The 19,617-nt window shown below is 42.2% G+C and overlaps 1 protein-coding gene across 5 annotated transcripts in view; it reads right to left on the bottom strand.

Annotated features, from left to right (window-relative positions):
• Window positions 1-409: 409 nt before the first annotated feature.
• The window catches only part of ppp1r13ba (protein phosphatase 1, regulatory subunit 13Ba), a 79,244-nt gene continuing 60,036 nt past the window's right edge, over window positions 410-19,617 (bottom strand). For 4 of the 5 annotated variants that reach the window (XM_072688977.1, XM_072688975.1, XM_072688980.1 and 1 more), the window contains 11 exons: window positions 18,897-19,037; window positions 18,471-18,657; window positions 16,595-16,726; window positions 12,655-12,749; window positions 9,049-9,490; window positions 8,247-8,971; window positions 6,493-6,630; window positions 6,183-6,316; window positions 5,876-6,042; window positions 3,853-4,052; window positions 410-2,072 (listed from right to left, as the gene is read on the bottom strand). In XM_072688977.1, the coding sequence (XP_072545078.1) occupies window positions 2,031-2,072; window positions 3,853-4,052; window positions 5,876-6,042; window positions 6,183-6,316; window positions 6,493-6,630; window positions 8,247-8,971; window positions 9,049-9,490; window positions 12,655-12,749; window positions 16,595-16,726; window positions 18,471-18,657; window positions 18,897-19,037 (2,403 nt within the window). In that variant the 3' untranslated portion in view covers window positions 410-2,030. The remainder of the gene's footprint in view (window positions 2,073-3,852; window positions 4,053-5,875; window positions 6,043-6,182; window positions 6,317-6,492; window positions 6,631-8,246; window positions 8,972-9,048; window positions 9,491-12,654; window positions 12,750-16,594; window positions 16,727-18,470; window positions 18,658-18,896; window positions 19,038-19,617) is intronic. The other variant, XM_072688978.1, reaches the window with a different exon arrangement.

Here is a 19,617-nt window from a genome sequence, read left to right on the forward strand (position 1 = left end):
TGATGTTGATCTGCTCCAGAGAGTCCTATTCTATTGGCAGTACTTCTTGTGCATGGGCTGGTTTCCCAGAAAGGGATTAAGCCCTAGGCCTAGACTATAAATTTGACTTTCCGTGGTCCGAGACTAGGCTTAGTTTGGCCCATAGTGTTGGCATGTTGGTTTTGTAAGATCATAAAAACACTGATTTCAGAACGGCTTAGTTTCCATACACTGGCTGTATTGGTCAGTTTGTACTGACATGGGAGCTTTAATAAATGTGAATGATCCTGGTTGTTTTGCATATGGTTTTATTGTTCTCTGATCTAGGACCGCTTCATCCTCAGGGAACGTATTTATCAAGAAATCAGTACAAAACAAGACAATCCAGTTAAACACAATCATAATCATAATCATAATGTAAACACAGCGCTGATTTGCTCCTTTTATTGTGCACATTTACATGATGACGCGTGACAAACAGTGTTTATACGACCTTACGATGGTCACATGTTCAGGGTTCGAGTGTTTTCTCAAGCGTCTCCTTTCTCGTCTGTCTATAAACAGAAAAATGGAGCTTATAAAACCGGCCTGGTTTGAACGAAGGTATGAACACAGGTGTGTTTGCTTCCCAGCTTTCCATCACAGCGTCACTTTACTGGCAGCACCCATACAAAAGTAATATACTGAAAATATTGTACAATATATTCTATGTATATATTTGGAATATGCTGTCCAGATATAACAATATATTTCATTTTCATAAGAGCATCTCTTGTAAAACATAGCATTCCTCTTAGAAACTGCACTCAGCATCCGTCCGCACTGCAAAAAAAGATACCTTGGGGAAAGCAAGTGAAGGCGTATACAGATTTCTTCTCATTTCTCAACTGTTTTAAGAAAATGAGACAATTATTCAACCAGTTTTTACACATTTCTAGTCATTGACCCCTAAATGCTTGCATATGAGTCCACAATTCAGTTGCTCTGTACAAAAAAAGCAATGATAAGGACTTATACCAGTAATGTCCAGTAAAAAAACTAAATCTACTGTAAATTTCATACGTTTTAAGTCCTTATCGTTGTTTTTTTACCATATTTTAAGACCAAAGACAATCCTAAAACTGCAGTTCAAAGGGTTAAGCCATTTTTTCCACTAAAACGTTTTATAATTTTAGATATTTTTTTCTCAAAACAAGCAAAATCCATCAAAGAAATGGATTCAATGACGCAAAACAACTTAAAAAATGTCTAAAAACAAGTTGAATAATCCTGTAATCATAAAACAACCTATCCTGACAAAATGTAAGAAGCCTTCACAAGCCTAAATGTCACTGATTTTGCAGTACAGCCCCCTACACAAACTCTTCCACCTAGAAAAACATGCATGTCTCCAATCCAGGACACTTCCTCTGCGTCTTTCAGTAACTTTCCCTCAAATCAAGGTTTCCTTCCTTTCACTTTCTCGCTCCTTCCTTCCCTCTCTCTGCATCAGCTGCTCCGTAACCGCTGGAGACGAAAGACACGACCCTCGCGGCTTCCTCCATCCAACACGCAGAACTCCCACACACACCAAAGACCCCCACACTGCATCCTCTTTCTCTGACGGTCATCACGTTCACATCCCTCAAAAACTCACACACACTCACGCAGACACGCATTCGAGCACAGGACGCCCCAGTCTGGGAAAGGAAAGGGGAAGTCTACTGGATTCCCTAACAGAGATATAGGTGAGAAGGTAACAGCTGAGGTGACTGAAGTCCAAACTGCGATGCAGAGTGCAGGCCGAGTGGCGCCCCGCTGATCCGCTTCTCCTCCAGACGCTGAATAATAATAATAATAATAATATTAATAATAAGTCCACTGTAACTCCACACACGCTCCACTCCGCTCCGCTCCGCTCCGCTCCTCTCTCGGCCCCGCTCTCTCGGTTCTCTGTGATTGGGGTGGTACTGACGCACGAAGAGGGCAAAGCCAGGCCGGAGCGTCCTGCTGCGGGCCCACGCCGAGCTCAGGAACAAGCTTGCATTCTCCTTTCTGACCACCAGAGGGTGCTAGGCCAGAGAACGCTGCCTGGGCTTGATCCTCGGGTACAGCTGTGGAAATGACGTTCACATATCACTCATAGGTCAGGAAACATACAATGCATACACATCGCCGCTGTCACACAACCTTGTATCTCCAGTTTTGCCATTTGAATCAATGTGAATCTGGCAGTTGTTCTTTATACATAATCAGAGAAAGACTTCATGATGAGTGGACCAATAGAAATGCTCCAAAATTTACACTGACTTCCATTAAAAGTTAAGCAGGTTTTTTCCTTCTTCTGAAAAAGTTGCATTTTAGGAGATACAAGGTTTCTGTCGCGACAATGCAGACCATAATCACATATATTTATCTTTATACAAGCGCTGGACTTAGGCTTTCAATCCGTCTCTCAGAACTCCTCCAGATCTTCATTAGTTTGGTCAATGGTGGAGGATTAGAACACCATGTGACTTTTCTTAGTCTATTAACACAAACATAAACCTTGTATCTCCAATTTTGAAAGTTGTTCTTTATATTGTATCAGAGTTATATAATGAATGGACCAATAGAAATGCTCCCTCCAAAATGACTTGGAATAAATGTATTTTATTTATTAAAAGTTAAGCAGGTTTTCTCCTTCTTCTGAAAATGTTGCTATTTAGGAGATACAAGGTTTCTGTAGCGACAATTCTGATCATAATTGCATATATTTAATCCTAACAATCACTGGACTTAGGCTTTCAATCCGTCTCTCAGAACTTCTTCAGATCTTCATTAGTTTGGTCAATGGTTGAGGATTTTTCTTTTTTTGTCTATTAACACAAACATAAACCTTGTATCTCCAATTTTGAAAGTTGTTCTTTATATTGTATCAGAATTGTATAATGAATGGACCAATAGAAATGCTCCCTCCAAAATCATTTTTACACTGACTTCCATTAAAAGTAAAGCAGGTTTTTTTTCAGAAATGTTGCTATTTTGGAGATACATGGTTTTTGTAGTGACAATGCTGACCATAATCGCATATATTTAACAAAATGAAAGAAGACAAAATACACACAAAATAAATAAATAAATAAATAAATAAATAAATAAATAAATAAACAAATAAATAAATCAGACGAACATGATTGATCACTTCTCTAGTTCACAACAGGAGATGCTAGGCTAATGTTGCTAACAAATTAGTTAGTTAGTTTGGGGAATGTATGTGATGGTAAATGGATTAAAACAGGGTGGGACTTACTTTAGTCTATTAACACGTACATTTAAACACATAAACACACATTTAAAGTAACCGTTCCAATTGTATCCAGTGTATCCAGGCAATTTTGCTATATTGTTGATTTATTGTTCTCGTTTATGGAGCTTTTTAATAGATAATATATATAAATATTATAAAACTGATGATTACAGTATAGTAATAAACTGAAAATCCAGGTAATATTTCAATTATAACAAAACGCACAACCAGAAAAAGCAGGACTCCACGAGGAGCCTTTCCTCCACGTTGGATGAGAGCATCCTTAATGCTGATTGGTCAGCTGTGGATGATGGATGGTGTGAAGCCCAGTTTCTCGGGTCCCTATCACTATAGGCTAACGTTAGCTTTAAACCTGTTAGCTAGACAGCCTGTATTAGCCCTGTTAGCTTGTGTTAGCCTATTAGCACGTTAGCATACCAAGTTAACATTTTCCAAGTATTTCTACAGTTTAGTCAGAGCGGGCAGGTGAGGGCAGGTGAGGGCAGGTGAGGGCAGGTGAGGGCAGGAAGGTCAGGGCACGGGGTCACAGTGAGTGTTGCTCTATCGACTACAGTGGGAAGAAACATTAGGCAGTTAGTTCTTACCCCCAGCAGGTTTCGGGGGACGTATCCCTCCTGGTTGTTAAGCCTCGCCCACCACCACTCTGTCTCGGTGTCGTCTCTGCGCCTCAGAATGGTCAGAGCGTCTCCCTCGCAGAAGGACAGCTCATCTGAACTCTGAGCCTTATAATCCCACAGAGCGTAAACCGCACCTTTATTCATCACGCCCAGCTTCTCCTGCACACCTGCGACAGGTAAGAGAGAGGGGGGGGGGTCATTATTCCTCACTTAACGAGGAGAGGTATTTTACTGTAATAAGGTACTGAAACAGGTGGTGGAGAGACACTAGGAGGGTGAAGACTAGCACTAACTCCTCTTTTTAGAACTGCCACTGATGCTAGGTTGCTAGGTAGCCAGCGCAGCCGGAGGATAGCACAGGATCTCCAGCTCCGATCCGACAGCTAGCAGACGCCTGTGCTGACCAGCATCACACTAGGAGTGATGTGGGCGAGACATGCCATCAACCCACCCCTGAGAGAGCAAGGCCAATTGTGCTCTCTTGGAATCTGGCTGCTGATGGCAAGCCGCATGGCCCGGGATTCGAACCAGGGATCCTCGGATCATAGTGGCAGCACTTCAGTTCACTTGATGTTTAAGAAAAGGAAAAGATCTGACACATTTCAGAGTGCAGATTTGACCCCGTTCATACTGTTCATACTTTGCTCAGAAACTGACAAATTGATTTTACATTTATTCTTTTATTTTACCCAACTGCACATAATTACATGTAATTAAATGTTTAAATAATTGTGTACTTAATTTAATTATGATAGAAATGATAAAAATACGTATAAATACACAAATAATGACAACAATATCTGTAGACTTCTAAGGAATAAAGTACAATTCTGCCAATTATTGAACATTTCTGCTCAATAAATAAATGGTTAAGATGTGAGCAGACTCATTCAGGGTGGGGGTTTGGTGGGTTTGGTGGGTTTGGTGTGAAATGCTCGGTTCTAGATAACCTTACCCAGTCAGAACTGGAGTTCTACAGTGGATGTGAACGGAAGCTCTAAAAGCTCTAAAAGCTCCTCACAGAAAGTTCTTCACCTAATGGTGATGAAGACACTGCCTGAGGCCTGAGACACTGGGCATCAGGTAGTTTGAGAAGATTTTTGCCAATCAATCAATCAATCAATAAATAAATAAATAAATAAAAAGTTTATTTATTTTTTTATTCTACCGGAATTCTGAGAAGAGTTTGGACAATAAATAAATAAATAAATAAATAAAAAAAGTTTATTTATTGATTGATTCTACCATAGTTCTGAGAAGATTTGGGCCAATAAATAAATAAATAAATAGATAGATAGATAAATAAATAAAAAAAGTTTATTTATTTATTCTACCAGAGTTCTGAGAAGATTTTGGAAAATAAATAAATAAATAAATATATAAATAGTGTTGAGGTATTTTACCATCTACAATCTATTCTACCACTATTTTACCATCATCATCATCATCATCATCATCATTCCGTATAAAATTCCATATAAAACATGTAGGATCACTGGTGGGGTTTGGATAGTAAATGCAAAGGCTATATGTGTGCTGTAGTCACGGAGGCCTGGATCCATTCACCACCACTGTGAAGAAATCTCAGTTGGTACGTTTCTATAGAATAAACCTTAATTTCCCACCAAACCCCGACTCTGAAGGTGTGACGAGCCGCTGAATAAAGCAGAAATTGGGAAAAATCACCTCTAACACTTTGGTGTGGCGGAACAGATAACACCACTACCGACCAGTGAGCTACCACAGCATGTGGGAGACTGGGGTTCGATTCCCGGTCTGGGTGATGGCAGGTGCTGGGCTACACCTATAAGAGACCTTGGGCCAGACTCCTAACACTACGTTGGCCCGCCTCTGTACTACGCTCTGGATAAGAGCGTCAGATTAATGCCGTAAATGTAACACTTTTGAACCTCGTAAACAAAATAATCACAAAACTTTAACTATTAAAACGTATAAAAGTCATTTGGTGGAAAACAGGCATTCCCCTCACCATAGAGAAACTGAGAGCACTGGACGTATCCCTCCTCCATCTCCTCACACTTATCCGCCGCCGTCTCCACATCACTGATGGTGGTGGCAAATATGGCAGCCCCAGACTCCACCAGCAGCTTGCAGAGATGGACGCTGTTGCAGGAGGCCGCGCAGTGCAGGGGCGTCCTGCTCACACAACACACAGATAGCAGCCCCCCAGTATAAGTTAGACTGTTCCCCAGCAATTATCACACGTGTTGGGTCATCCCTATTAGACTGGTTCTGTGGGGATACCAGGGCTATTGTAGAGGTCAACAGGATCTCACCATCCATCGCTGTCTGCCGCGTTGACGTTGACTCCGAAGTCCAGCAGGAACTTCACGATGTGATGGTGACCAGCGCACACGGCGTTATGGAGAGGCGTGATGCCCTCGTCATTAGGAGTGCTGGGGTTCTCCACCTGAGGAGACAAACACAGCTCTGTCGGCACCCCTTAAAATTCAGACGTCTATCCGCTGGGTCCAGATTGTGATACAACAACGTGGTCCAGCAACAAGCTGGACCCCTGGACCACTGAAGCCGATTCGTCATCAGTAATCCCCCCTGCAGATGTAACGGTGGTAACGTGTGCAGTACCTCATATATGATCCTCTGCACCAGGTCGAACTCGCCCTCCAGAGATGCATCCAGAAGCAGCGCCAGGGGGTTGAACTTGACCCTCAAGCCATGACCCGTCCTCTCGGAGCCAGGCTTCTTCAGGTTGGTCCGTTTCGCCTGTGTTTTTGTACAGAAGGTTGATGCAGTTATCACACCAGGCAGGCAGGTGAGGCTTACACCTTTTTGGTGAGTACAGTTTGTACACCGATCAGCCTTAACATTAAAACCACTGGCAGGTGAAGTGGATAACACTGATGATCTGGATCCAGAAGCTTCAGTCTGTCAAGGGGTGGATCTACATATTTGCCAGCGAGGGAAGAAGCAGTCAGTTCCTGAAGGTGATGAAGCGTAAGAATCTGAGACCCTCTGACAAGAACCAGACTGTGATGTTCTAGATAATGACTGGGTCAGAAAATCTCCAGAACATCAGGCAGGTCTTGTGGCAGGTCTCGGTATGCATGGTATGGTCAGGACCTACCAAAAGTGCTCCAAGGAAGGACCACCGGTGATCCGGCGACAGGGTCATGGTTCAATTTATTATTAATTTTTTTTACCCTTAATCTGATCCGAGTCTCTTAATGCTGACTATCGCCGATATTTCTAAGAATAATACAGTCCCACAACTTAGGTAAGATGATAACACAACAGTAAAATCACAGTTTTAGCACCAGTTTCTAAAATCAGACTAAATTCTAATCTGATAAATTTTTTCTAAGTAACTTTTTTTAAACGACTGTTTTAAAACTCGTAGTGTTTAATATCTTACAGTCTCTCCAGTCTGACTGACCCACCTGACCTTTCAGCTCCCAGCTCCTTTAGCTACAACTCTGCAGTCTGATCACTTAGTGTGTGTGTGTGTTAGCATTAGCATTAACCTCCTCCTCTGTTCTGAATGTGATGTTCAGAGCTGGTTTAGAACCACAGAAAGGAGTGAGGTTCTCCCGCTGGTAGAACAGAGCATTTCCACCATAGATTGGAGTCTAATCAGGTGGAATTCCAGAGTGAAGACAGGATGGGAGGAAGGTTAGATCTTCTCAAATGGAGATAATGGAGTAGAAGATCTGTGTCATTGCAGAGTTACAACCAGACTGGGTGGTTTTGGACATTTTCTAGATGGTTGAAGAGTTTAGATCCTCGTCTTCTGACAGATTCACTAACTCACTCTTCCCCTGCTGCTCTGTGGGCGTCTGCTGTCGCTGCCGGGTCCCGTTTACAGCGAGGCTCTGAGTTTTCCTCTTCTCCATACGTTTCGCTCCACCTTAAAAACACAGCAGTTCTGCTCTGCCGCTGAGATGTACGCACTGTAACTGCAGCGCTATTTAAGGTGGAATGGAGAGTTAGCATTAGAAGCTAACTTTAGTTTTCTTAGTTGTTTTGGCTGCTAACTTGTAGCATTTTCACTCTTCACTCTCTTGAATTGGATCAGAACCTTAAGAGCAGTGATTTTTCAGTCAGAACTGATAGAACCTAGTAAATACAGTGAAACATGGACGTAATAGTATTTACTGTATATATATATATATATAGTCATTTTTAGTCATTGCCAGTTCCCCCCACTATTTAGGACTCCCCATCAAACAATGCTACCAGCACTAGAAGGGTAGTCAGGGATCAGACTAATGCTTTCCCAATAATAGGGTCAACTTTTAAGTGCATCCACTGATTCATATTAGCAGAAATGATGTCAGTAATATGATTTTGCTGGCCAGGGTAATAGCCAGGCCCATACTCACTGAAGCGGCCCTGCCAGGCTCCTCTGCGGTTTCCTCTTCTGTAGGTGTTTGGGTCTCGGGTGGTGGGCTAGGCTGTGTCTCCGGACCTTCTGACTGATTATTCTGATTATTGTTATGACTGTCCTCAGGGCTCAGGTCTTTAGAAGAAGACACTGAGGTGTCTATAGGCTGAGGGCACTCTGTTCGTTCAGCCGGTTGGTTTTCATTGGCATCAGCTGTGGGTGATGAAGCGGGGGCTGGCTCTGGAGCGGATGTCTCTGCTAGAGGTGCAGCTAGTGTTCCTGGCTCAAGCAAATTCCCATTAGCAGTGTCCAAGCCCATGTAGCTCAGGGGGCTATCTGGTTGGTAAAACGGCGGGACGCCTACACTGGATTCCATTCCACCAGCTAGTGTGTTGAAACGCTGGTAGAGAAGCTTCTGGATGTTTGGTCCACTTGGACCCTCAGGCTCTGTGATGGAGCTCCGTTTCTTAAGTGGCCGGGGAGCGTTGGCTAGTTTCCTCCTCAGCACCTCCAAATCAGCATCGCTCTGGTAGCGCAGGGGCGAGTGGGCCACCGGGGTGAGTTTGGTGGGGCTGAGAGGACGGGGGATGTTGTCCACAGCCGGTGGAGGATGCGGCGTGCCTTCAGGGTCAGCTTCCCGGTCAGTTTCATCTCTGGAGGTCTGGTGCTGGAAGGGCACGGGGGAGGCAGAGGCGGAGCCTGGCAACACTGGTTTACCATAGACTGGAGGTAAGAGAAGGGTGTGGTTAGAGAGGAAACCTGATAACAACGTCCAGATATGTGGGTGGTCAGCTGTTTACCTGCTTTGACGGCAGCTCTAGTGCTGCTGCTGCTGCTGGGGTAGTTTTTGGAGGCGGGCTGCTGCAGGTACATGTGGTAGATGGAGCTGGAGTTCATGGTGGCAGGGCCTTTTCTTGGGGACTGAGGTCGCGACCCTCGGTCCGGAACGAAGGGCCGCACAGCAACAGCCAGCGGGGGCTCGGTCCTGTCTGCCTGGGGGAAGAGGGGTGAGCTGGACTGCGAGGTGGGGCTGGGAGGTACCGTGATCCTCTGCTGAATCTGCTGCGAGGAGGAGCCGCAGGCAGGGTGCGCTCTCTGCCAGGACAGCGTGGCCGGAGCAGAGCGGGGCAGGGAGTTGGTGGCGCAGACTGTTGAGTGATGACCCGCGCTGGGGTAGGTGCCATAGATAGGGGGCGGCTGTCGGGACAAGGCCGTTATTGTGCCCAGCACTTTGGGGGAGTCCTGCAGAGAAGACGGCAGAACAAGTAAGTTCTCTTTTTCCAGATGAGATTCGGAGGCCCGAGACCATCCCAGGAGTCTGAACACATCCTGAGCAGAACCCCAGAAACACACTCCTGCGCTGAGAGGGAGTGTCCACCGCACACACTGAGGACAGTGTGAACTAGAGGTGGGAACTGCTTGGTAATGCTTTGGTTTATAGCCCTTAAGTTACAAAGTACTAGGTAATTATTTGGATAACAGGGTGGTATTTTATATTACAATATGCATATGGTTCTAGATATTAACTGTATTAGTATAATGTACAAATTCCAAAGTACTGTCTTTTTTTTTTTTTTGTAAAATGGGGGTAGGTACCTAGACAATCCAACCAAACTACACTGAAATATCAGACAGGTTCTAGATATTAACTTCATTAAACGAGTTACAAACTCCAGAGTACTGTGTTTTTTCTTTGGGTAACTTGGGGTAAGTTCTCAGGCGCTCTGACTAATTTATACTGAAATACCGAATGTTCTAGATATAAGCTGGATTTATGTGAGGTATACACTCTAAAGTACTAGGTCATTATTGTGGGTAAAATGAGAGTAAGCATTCAGCCAGTCTGACTAAATTATAATGATTATTAAACAGGTTCTAGACATTTGCTGGGGTGGGGTGATGCAAATTATTATGGTCATTATTTTGGGTACTCATTCAGATAGTCTGAGTTAATTACACTAAAATACCCAACATGTTCTAGATTGGACTAGACTGATGTGAGGTCCAAACTGCAAAGTACTAGGTGGGTAACATTATTATTATTATTATTTGGGTAACAAAGTGGTGAGTTCCAATGCAGTCTAACTACATTATACTGAAATACCCAATGGGTTCTAGATATTTACTGGACTGATGCAAGGTACAAACTCCAAAGTACTAGATCATTATTCTGGGTATAATGAGACTATGTATTCAGGCAGTCTGACTAAATTACACTGATTATTTAACAGGTTCTAGACAATTGCTGGGGTGATGCAAATTACAAATCCCAAAGTACTAGGTCATTATTTTGGGTAAAATGACGCATTCAGATAGTCTGACTTAATTACACTAAAATACCCAACAGGTTCTAGATTGGACTGATTCTAGATTGGACTATTCTGGGTGAAATGAGACTATGTATTCAGGCAGTCTGACTAAATTACACTGATTACTGGTAATCAGTGTAACAGGTTCTAGATAATTGCTGGGCTGATGCAAGGTACAAACTCCGAAGTACTAGATCATTATTTTAAGTAAAATAGAAGTAAGTACTCATTTAGTCTGACTACATTACACTAAAATATCCAACAGGTTCTAGATTGGTCTAGGGTACACTGACGAGGTACAAACTCCAGAGTGCTGTGTAATTATTTGGGTAACAGGGTGGTGAGTTTCAATGCAGTCTAACCACATTATACTGAAATACCCAACAGGTTCTAGATATTGGATATTAACTGGACTGATGGGAGTAAGAATTCATACAGGTTCTAGATAATAACAGCCCAGTTTTTGTTCCATCAGTTCACCAGCATACAACTCCATGCTACGTCCACTTTCTAGATAGGTAGATACTTCATAGATCCTGAAGGAAATTTAGCATCCAGCAGCAGAACACAGTCATACACTATAGAACCGGTACAGACAGAACACTGAGACAGATACAGATACACATCCTAATACAATAAATAATATAATAATATAAATAATAAATAATGAAATTAAGAAGAAAACTGCTCAACCGTGTGACATTACAGGTGCATTTGGCCCCACCACCCCAGACTCCCAGTAATGAACCCAGTAATTAACCAGTACTGAGATATTTTACCATGTCCTATCCCAGTGTAACAGCTGCCTCAATATTTGCTGTTTTTCACTTTTAGACAGTCTGGCTGTTGTTGTTTTCTTATTGTATCAGAATATTTGGATGAATGGACCAATAGAAATGCTCTAAAATGACCTGGAATATAATGTGTTTACATCGACTTCCATTAAGTTAAGGAGTGTGTTTCCTCCTCCTGTAAAATTGCTGTTAGGAGGTTTGTGCATGACAGCGATACAGTAATGGCACGGTCCAAACACGCAAAATAAGAATTATGTCTAAAATATGAAGAAGGTTTAGTTCAATTATCTAAACTTAGACAACAACAGAGCTGACCAGAGGTGCACAGACTATTATAATAAAGATGTTTATATCAATATATCAACTGTCCACCCATATTGGCAGATATTGATGATCTGCCAATATGGCCAGACTAACTATTATAATAAAGCTGTATATTAATATATCAAATGTGTGACCATATTGGCAGATATTGACAACAACAGAAAAAGAGTCATTCTACGAAACAGGGGCCAAATTATGTTCATACCATTTGATGAGATGTATTAAGCACAAAAAATTGCCACAATTTCCAAAGCTTAAAGCTATTAACTCCAATGTTTTTGATATTTATGATAAAGTAACATTTAATTTTAATCATATTTCATTACTACTCAACAATTTCCACATGTTCATGTTGACCCACATGACATGTGCATCTAAAATATTTATTATTTATTAATGTCAGGTATTCAGGTTTATATGTGTATGTCTGTTTAAACAAGACATAATAAAATATAAACAAAATATAAACCAAAACATTTTTTATTATTATTAAAAGGTCAAAGTCAAAAACTTGACCACATGAAGAACTGCAGCCATTTAAGAATGAAATTTACCACCCCGTCACATCCCATCCCGTCACACCTTTCTGAATAACAAGGATAATATTAATAAGAATTTTATGCCTGAGGTTGGAAAATATGTTTTTTTTATAGCATAGGAAGAACATGATTTATGATGGATTGGATGGATTTGAAATAAACAAGCCCCGCCCCCAGTGCTATAATATTCCCAGTATATTATCTGAGGCTGTGAATTTTTCTGTTTAATAGTTTCTTAAGTATGACCACTGAAAACTGACCCTCAAACCAGTCTGTAAAAATATTAAAAATATTAAAAATATTAAAATCAGCTGAAATTCAGGAATATGAAACAGTATGAGCTGATATTATTGCTAACAGGGACATTTTTACCCCCTTAAAATCGATATTGGTCTCAAAGTCAAGCTCTAGTAAGTATGTCAGTGGTGCCGGTGCCTCACCTTTTCACCGCCGGACATGCTGCCCGGTTCCCGGCTGGCGTCCTTCCAGTCTGGAGCTTTGCTCTTGGTGAAGGAAGGCCAGTTCGCATCGTTCGCTGCAGGAAGGACAAAGAGAGATAGAGAGAGAGAGAGAGAGAGAGAGAGAGAGAGAGAGAGAGAGAGAGGCGTTGAGTGAATCCAGAGAATCCGAGAAAACCTTCCCTTTCTCCACGGCTGTCAGAGACTGACCTGGAGAAACTGACCAACCATAGTGACAAACACACACACTCACACACACACACACACACACACACACACACACCTCTGACCCCTGAGACATAAGGACGCCTCTAATCAGGGGCTGGTGTGGAGTGTATTTCTGGCCTGTCCTCTACTCAGATCGGCTCAGAAGGAGATTATTGAGGCGGTCTGTGTGTGTATGTGTGTGTGTGTGTGTGTGTATTTGTGTGTGTGTGGTTTTGCTACAGCTTTGGCCTCCTTTTCGTGAAGCCTCCCAGCTCCTAGCCCTATACATTTAACCATTCATACCATTCATAGTCATTATTATCATATTATTATAAATTAATCTTACATGTATAGGTACAGTACTAGCCCAGTATTCTTTGTACCATCATTATGTATTATAATTGTTCATATTTTTTTGTTCTATTCTTTTTTATTTTGCAGAATTCTTTCTTTTTATCTTAATTTGTAAGAATGTATGTTTCTCTATTAGTTATATTTTATTATTTTGTTATATTTAATTTTCCATTTTTCATCTTTTTTTAATTAAAATTATTATTTTTTAAACTTATTTTCTTGTCAATTTTGTTATTTTATTTTAATCTGATTAGTCTGAAAATGCTATATGCTATTACGTTAACGGGCCATGAGTCAGGTGCAATTCTAAAACATGTAAAAAACAAACAAATGAGGCATTTTAAGGTTCACTATATGGACAAAAGTATTGGGACACCTACACATTCCACCTACAGGAGCTTTTATGACTGTCCCATTCTAAACCCATAGTCATTATTAACATGGAGCTGCTCCTCCTTTGCTCTAAGCTCTAACAGCAGCAGTAGCAGGTCTGGAGCTCTGCAGTTATTGAGGCAGCAGAGCGTTGGAGGCTCTATGAGCACAGCACTCAGCCCTGACCCCGCTCTGTAACTTTACGTGGTCTGACAGACACTCGGTGGCTGAGCTGCTCTCTGTGAGCTGTTCCTCCTAAACTCTTCCACTGTTCAATAATAATACCACTCACAGCTGATGGAGGAAGATCTAGGAGGGAAGGTCTAAATTTCACCAGCTGACTTGTAGTTGTTGGTGCAGCGGTGTCTCCTATTACATACAGAACCACGCTGGAGTTCAGTGAGCTCTTCAGAACCTCCCGTTCTTTCACTGATGTGTGGAAGAAAGACAGACTGCAGGGCTAGGGGCTGGAGTTTATACAGCTGTGGCTGAATGGGACTGAATCAGACACCTGAATTCAGTGATTAAAAGGGTGTGTCCCAATACTTTTGTCCATATAGTGTAGTGATGAGAGACCTGAATGAGAGAAGTGAGTGGAGCGGTATTACATCTTCATACTGTAACACAATGATGTAATCTTCCGCTGACCGGCTAACATTTCCACGGCTGCCCAGCAAAAATAAACAGAGTTATGTAACGGCAGCTGCTGCTTCCCTCCATTGAATCCAGGCCTTTTGAAGCTCTGGAGCTTTTAGGGTTTGTTGTAGCCGAGTACTGTTCAACCCCTGTACTGTTTTCTCTGCTGAATAATAGATGGAACCTAAAGTGCAGGTTTAGTAACAGAGCCGCACTTAATGTTTCATCACTGTAACACGTACAGAGGTATAACAACATGTATGCTGTAGCAGGTGACTAAGAATAATGCATGATTTAAAGGCTTGACATGAAAGGCAGATAGAAGCATACATCACGAAGTTAAGATTTCCAGATGTATGTATATCCATATATTCATCTATCCATAATGTATTGGGGATTTTTTGCCTTTAAGTGCTCTCAAAAAGTGGAAATTACACAAAACACATTGTCCTAAATGTTATTAATCCGAATTTTAGGCAGTTTTAACACATTCAGAGCCGAATTAACAACCAGAGTGCTCTCAAAATGTGACAAAAAGTACAAAGCAGTGTCATAAATTAGCCCTGCAATAAGTTAGCTTAGCACATTTCAGGTTAGCTTCATTTATTGCACGTAGATGTCAAAAATTCCTTGGATTATTTAGCTATTATTTCTTAAATATATATGTAAAACATAAAAATAAGCAAAAAAATCATTACCAAAAAGAGATTTCTAGCCTGTAGATCTTGTATGTAGACTAACGTACCAAATATCGGTCAATAACAATCCTGGAATGTTAGAATAACCACATTTCTTTTTGAAGGAAAAGCATATTTGGAAAGTATCATATTTGGCCTCGCAGTAAGAAAGTTTTGCCAATTTCTAGCTTTTAAAGGTGCCCTAGAATGGCAAACTGTATTTACAGGGGAGCGAGCAGGTGCTAGGCTAAAAGCTAACCCAGCTGACTCGCTATAATCTCTTCCTCTAGCTGACCGCACACTGCTCGACTGGACACAGAGAGGATAACACCACCATCTGACTCTATCTTAAGCATTTTTTGCTGTCGAATTTAAGGCACAACAAACGGGGCACCGTAGCTCAGCGGGCTATTGAGCTACCACTATGGCCCGGGCGGTCACAAGTCCCTACCACTATGGCCCAGGGGGGCCAGGGGGGTCGGGAGTTCAAATCCCGAGCCATGCCGCTTCGCCATCAGCATCCGGGGTCTGAGAGAGCACGGTGCTCTCTCCGGGTGGGTAGATGGTGCTCTCTTGTCTGGGGGGGATAGGAGGTGTTTGGGGGGGGGATAGAATGTGTCCGGGGGGGATAGGACGTGTCCGGGGGGATAGGATGTCTCCGGTGGGGATAGGATGTCTCCGGTGGGGATAGGATGTGTCTGGTGGGATAGGACGTGTCTGGGGGGATAGGACATGTCCGGTGGGATAGAACGTGTCCAGGGGGGATAGGATGTGTCCGGGGGGATAGGACGTCTCCGGTGGGGATAGGACGTCTCCGGTGGGGATAGGACGTGTCTGGGGGGATAGGACGTGTCCGGTGGGGATAGGACGTCTCCGGTGGGGATAGGACGTGTCTGGGGGGATAGGACGTGTCCGGTGGGGATAGAACGTGTCCGGTGGGATAGGACGTGTCCGGGGGGATAGGACGTGTCTGGGGGGACAGGATGTGTCCAGGGAGATAGGACATGTCCAGGGGGGATAAGATAGGATGTGTCCAGGGGGATAGGACATGTCCAGGGGGGATAGGACGTGTCCAGGGGGATAGGACGTGTCCAGGGAGATAGGACATGTCAGGGGGGATAGGACGTGTCCAGGGGGGATAGGACGTGTCCAGGGGGGATAGGACGTTTTCAGGAGGGATGGTCAAAAATGTTTTAAAGAGTTTAAAATTCTCAAGAAATGGATTTATGGCACCTTTAAAACCAGCCTAAATTACATGAATTGGTAATTTACAGAACTGGTAATTTTGGAACATAAAACACCAAATTATATATATTTTATATATATTTTTTATATATGTTTTTGTTAGTTTTTTTTTTTTCGTTCCAGTTAGCCGGGCAGGTAAATACCTGTAATTAGCAATCGTACGCAATCCTTCAAAAGCAAAATGTGATGTCATGCTTTCCATAGCAATACATTAGATTAGCAAATTCCTCTAGATCTAAACAGACGACCAAATATTCAGCCATGGTCATCGTCCTGCATCACACTGCACTTCAAACCCAGAAATTAGCAGAAAGTGGAATCACACTGCGGTGAGTTATAGAGCAGAAAGCAGCGTGGCGTTTAGTCAGCTTAGCTCATTCCTGGCCTGTAACACTCAGTCTTCAGGTCCCTGTTCGGAGCTGTAAACTCACAGGAAGCACAGTCGGAGCCTGCGGGGGACCCGGGCCCCTCTCTGGGCTCAGCGGAGGCCACCACAGGGTCCACTATGATGTCTAAGTCTGAGACCTTCCAGGGGCCTGCAGGCTTCCTCACCCCATCGTCCTCTGCGGGTGCCAACCCAGCCCGGCGGCCCCCCACAACACACACCAACAACGGGCAAGAGAGACAAATACAGGGGGAGGAGGAGAGGCAGGACATGACAGAATACAAAAGAATGTGTTAGAACAGAAAAGCTGAGAAAACAAAATATTAAAAAGATGAATTCGAGTAGGTCTGGGCGATAATAAGCAATAATCGATCAATTTTTCATAATTGATAATCGGATCAATATTCAGTATTGATAATCAAGCTTTTCCCAACAGAACTGCAACAGAAACACAATGTGCCTCTGAGCAGTACGACTGAGTAGCACAATCATTAATTTTTCACTTCTAATTCTTGAATTTCTACAATTTCCAAAAACATTATATGGACAAAAGTATTGGGACACCTGCTCATTCAGTGTTTCTTCTGTAATCAAGACTATTAAGAAGAGTTGTCACTAGATTCTACTGGATTTTGGAGCTGGAGCACTGCTGTGAGGATTTGATTGCATTCTGCAACAAGAGCGTTAGTGAGGTCAAAATGTTGGATCCTTCCCAACTCATCCCTAAAGTACTGGATGGAGCTCCACCATCATTCCATGGCTCCACAGCTCAATGCTGAGAGAAGACTAACTTTAACCTACTGCGGCTTAACAGGGAGACCTGTACAAAATGTAATATTTAATATTAATATAAAACAAATAATCAATAATAATATTTTTTGGCCAATATCGCCCAGCCCTAAACTGAAGCATGAAATCAGTGACAGTGCATTTCTAATCGAAGATGTTCGTTATGTCGCGCCATCTTTTGGATGGGAAGACACACTGGCGTCTTCCTCCCCAGCAGTGAATAAAGAGTCTTACTGGAATGTTGTCATAGTGAGAGAAAAAAGAAGAGACACAAAATGAAGAGAGACGTTTTATCAGAACAGTGATTTCCTCCATTACAGTCGGGACTGCAGGGACAGTAAGGCTGGACAGTGATGAACACAGCACTAAGAGGTGATGAGCTTGAGTGTCCATCAGTAATTCATCATCACTCAGACTGTGTGAGGAACTCCCTCTTATAAGTAATGTTCTACTGTGATCTCTGGGGCAGCATGGCTTTCACATAAATATGAGCTTCATGGGAAATGTGAATTTTTAACCCCTCACCTCAACTCGTAGATACTAGTAGATACTGAATAATTCATAGTGGATACTGAATAATTTGCAGTGGATACTGAATAATTCATAGTGGATACTGAATAATTTGCAGTGGATACTGAATAATTCCTAATAGATACTGAATCATTCATAGATGATACTAAATAATTCATAGTAGTTACTAAATAATTCGCAGTGGATACTAAGTAATTCATAGTGGATATTAAATAATTCATAGTAGTTACTAAATAATTCCTAACACACTGAATAATTCAAAGTAGTTACTGAATAATTCACAGTGGATACTAAGTAATTCATAGTGGATATTAAATAATTCATAGTGGATACTGAATAATTCATAGTGGGTACTGAATAATTCATAGTGGATACTGAATAATTCATAGTGGGTACTGATCACTTCATAGTGGATACTGAATAATTCATAGTGGGTACTGAATAATTCATAGTGGATACTGAATAATTCATAGTGGGTACTGAATAATTCATAGTGGGTACTGATCACTTCATAGTGGATACTGAATAATTCATAGTGGGTACTGAATAATTCATAGTGGATACTGAATAATTCTTAGTAGATTCTGCAGATGTGGACTCACCTGATTTGGACCGAATGTGGTTGACTGGGGCAGAAAGTGTGTGTGGTTTGAGAGGGTCTGGGGGTAAAGTGTAGTCCCCATCCTGCCTGCCCACTGCCGGAACCTGGATATATGGAAACACAGCTGCAACACGACCAGAACTAACAGCACCTGGCTGTGGAGAGGGAGGACCATTCATCCGATTCAACTACAGGAGAAGAGCAGGGAAGAGAGGAGCAGAGAAGAGAAGGTTAATTAAAGCAGAAAGATCTATCTATTAATCCATCCATCCATCTATCCACCCATCCATCCACCCATCCATCCATCCATTCCTCCATCCAACCACCCACCCACCCATCCATCCACCCACCCACCCATCCATCCATCCATCCATCCTTCAGTCCATCCATTCACCCTCTAATCCATCCAACCATCCAACAAACACACCTCAGCTTTCTTTTTGTAGAGTCGCTCTCTCAGGTCCTCAATGCGTTTGTCCATCATGGTCACTTCTAGGTTGCGTTTATTCAGCATGTCCTTGTGCTGCTGCAGCTTACTGTTCTGTTCCTGATTCAGTTTGTTCCGGATCTGAGTGTCCAAACAAACCCAACACACACACAAACACACACAAACACACACACACACACACACACACACAAATAATACACACACAGGTTTATTTTTGCCCAGAACATCTCATAGTACTGTGTGTATTATATATATATATATATATATATATATATATAATTATATGATTTATTTTGAACACCACACTCACTCACTCTCACACACACACTCACACACAGCTGAAAGTTACATCTATCTGACTGCGGTTACAGACTGACTCTTTTCATTCTCGAATGTTCGCTCTGGCTTTAGTTAATGTATTAATGCAGCTCATCATCTATGTGCTTTTATCTGAAATCTCTGGGGAGCGAAACCGAGTCATAAACAACTTTTCCATAAACAAGATTCAGGCAAGTGCATAAACTAACACGTAAACTCAGAACCTAACACGTCGTTTATTCCCTCTGGCTCATGGAAAGTCCATCCTTCTTATCATGAATCAGTGTTTATGTTTTAAATAAGAGTTGGCTAATACTCGAGTCAGATTTCCAGCTGAGCTCATAATAACTGAAGTGTATTAATAATTATCCCAAAGAAAAAA

The sequence above is a fragment of the Salminus brasiliensis genome, chromosome 10, assembly GCF_030463535.1.
Source record: "Salminus brasiliensis chromosome 10, fSalBra1.hap2, whole genome shotgun sequence".
Taxonomy (NCBI): Eukaryota; Metazoa; Chordata; class Actinopteri; order Characiformes; family Bryconidae; genus Salminus; species Salminus brasiliensis.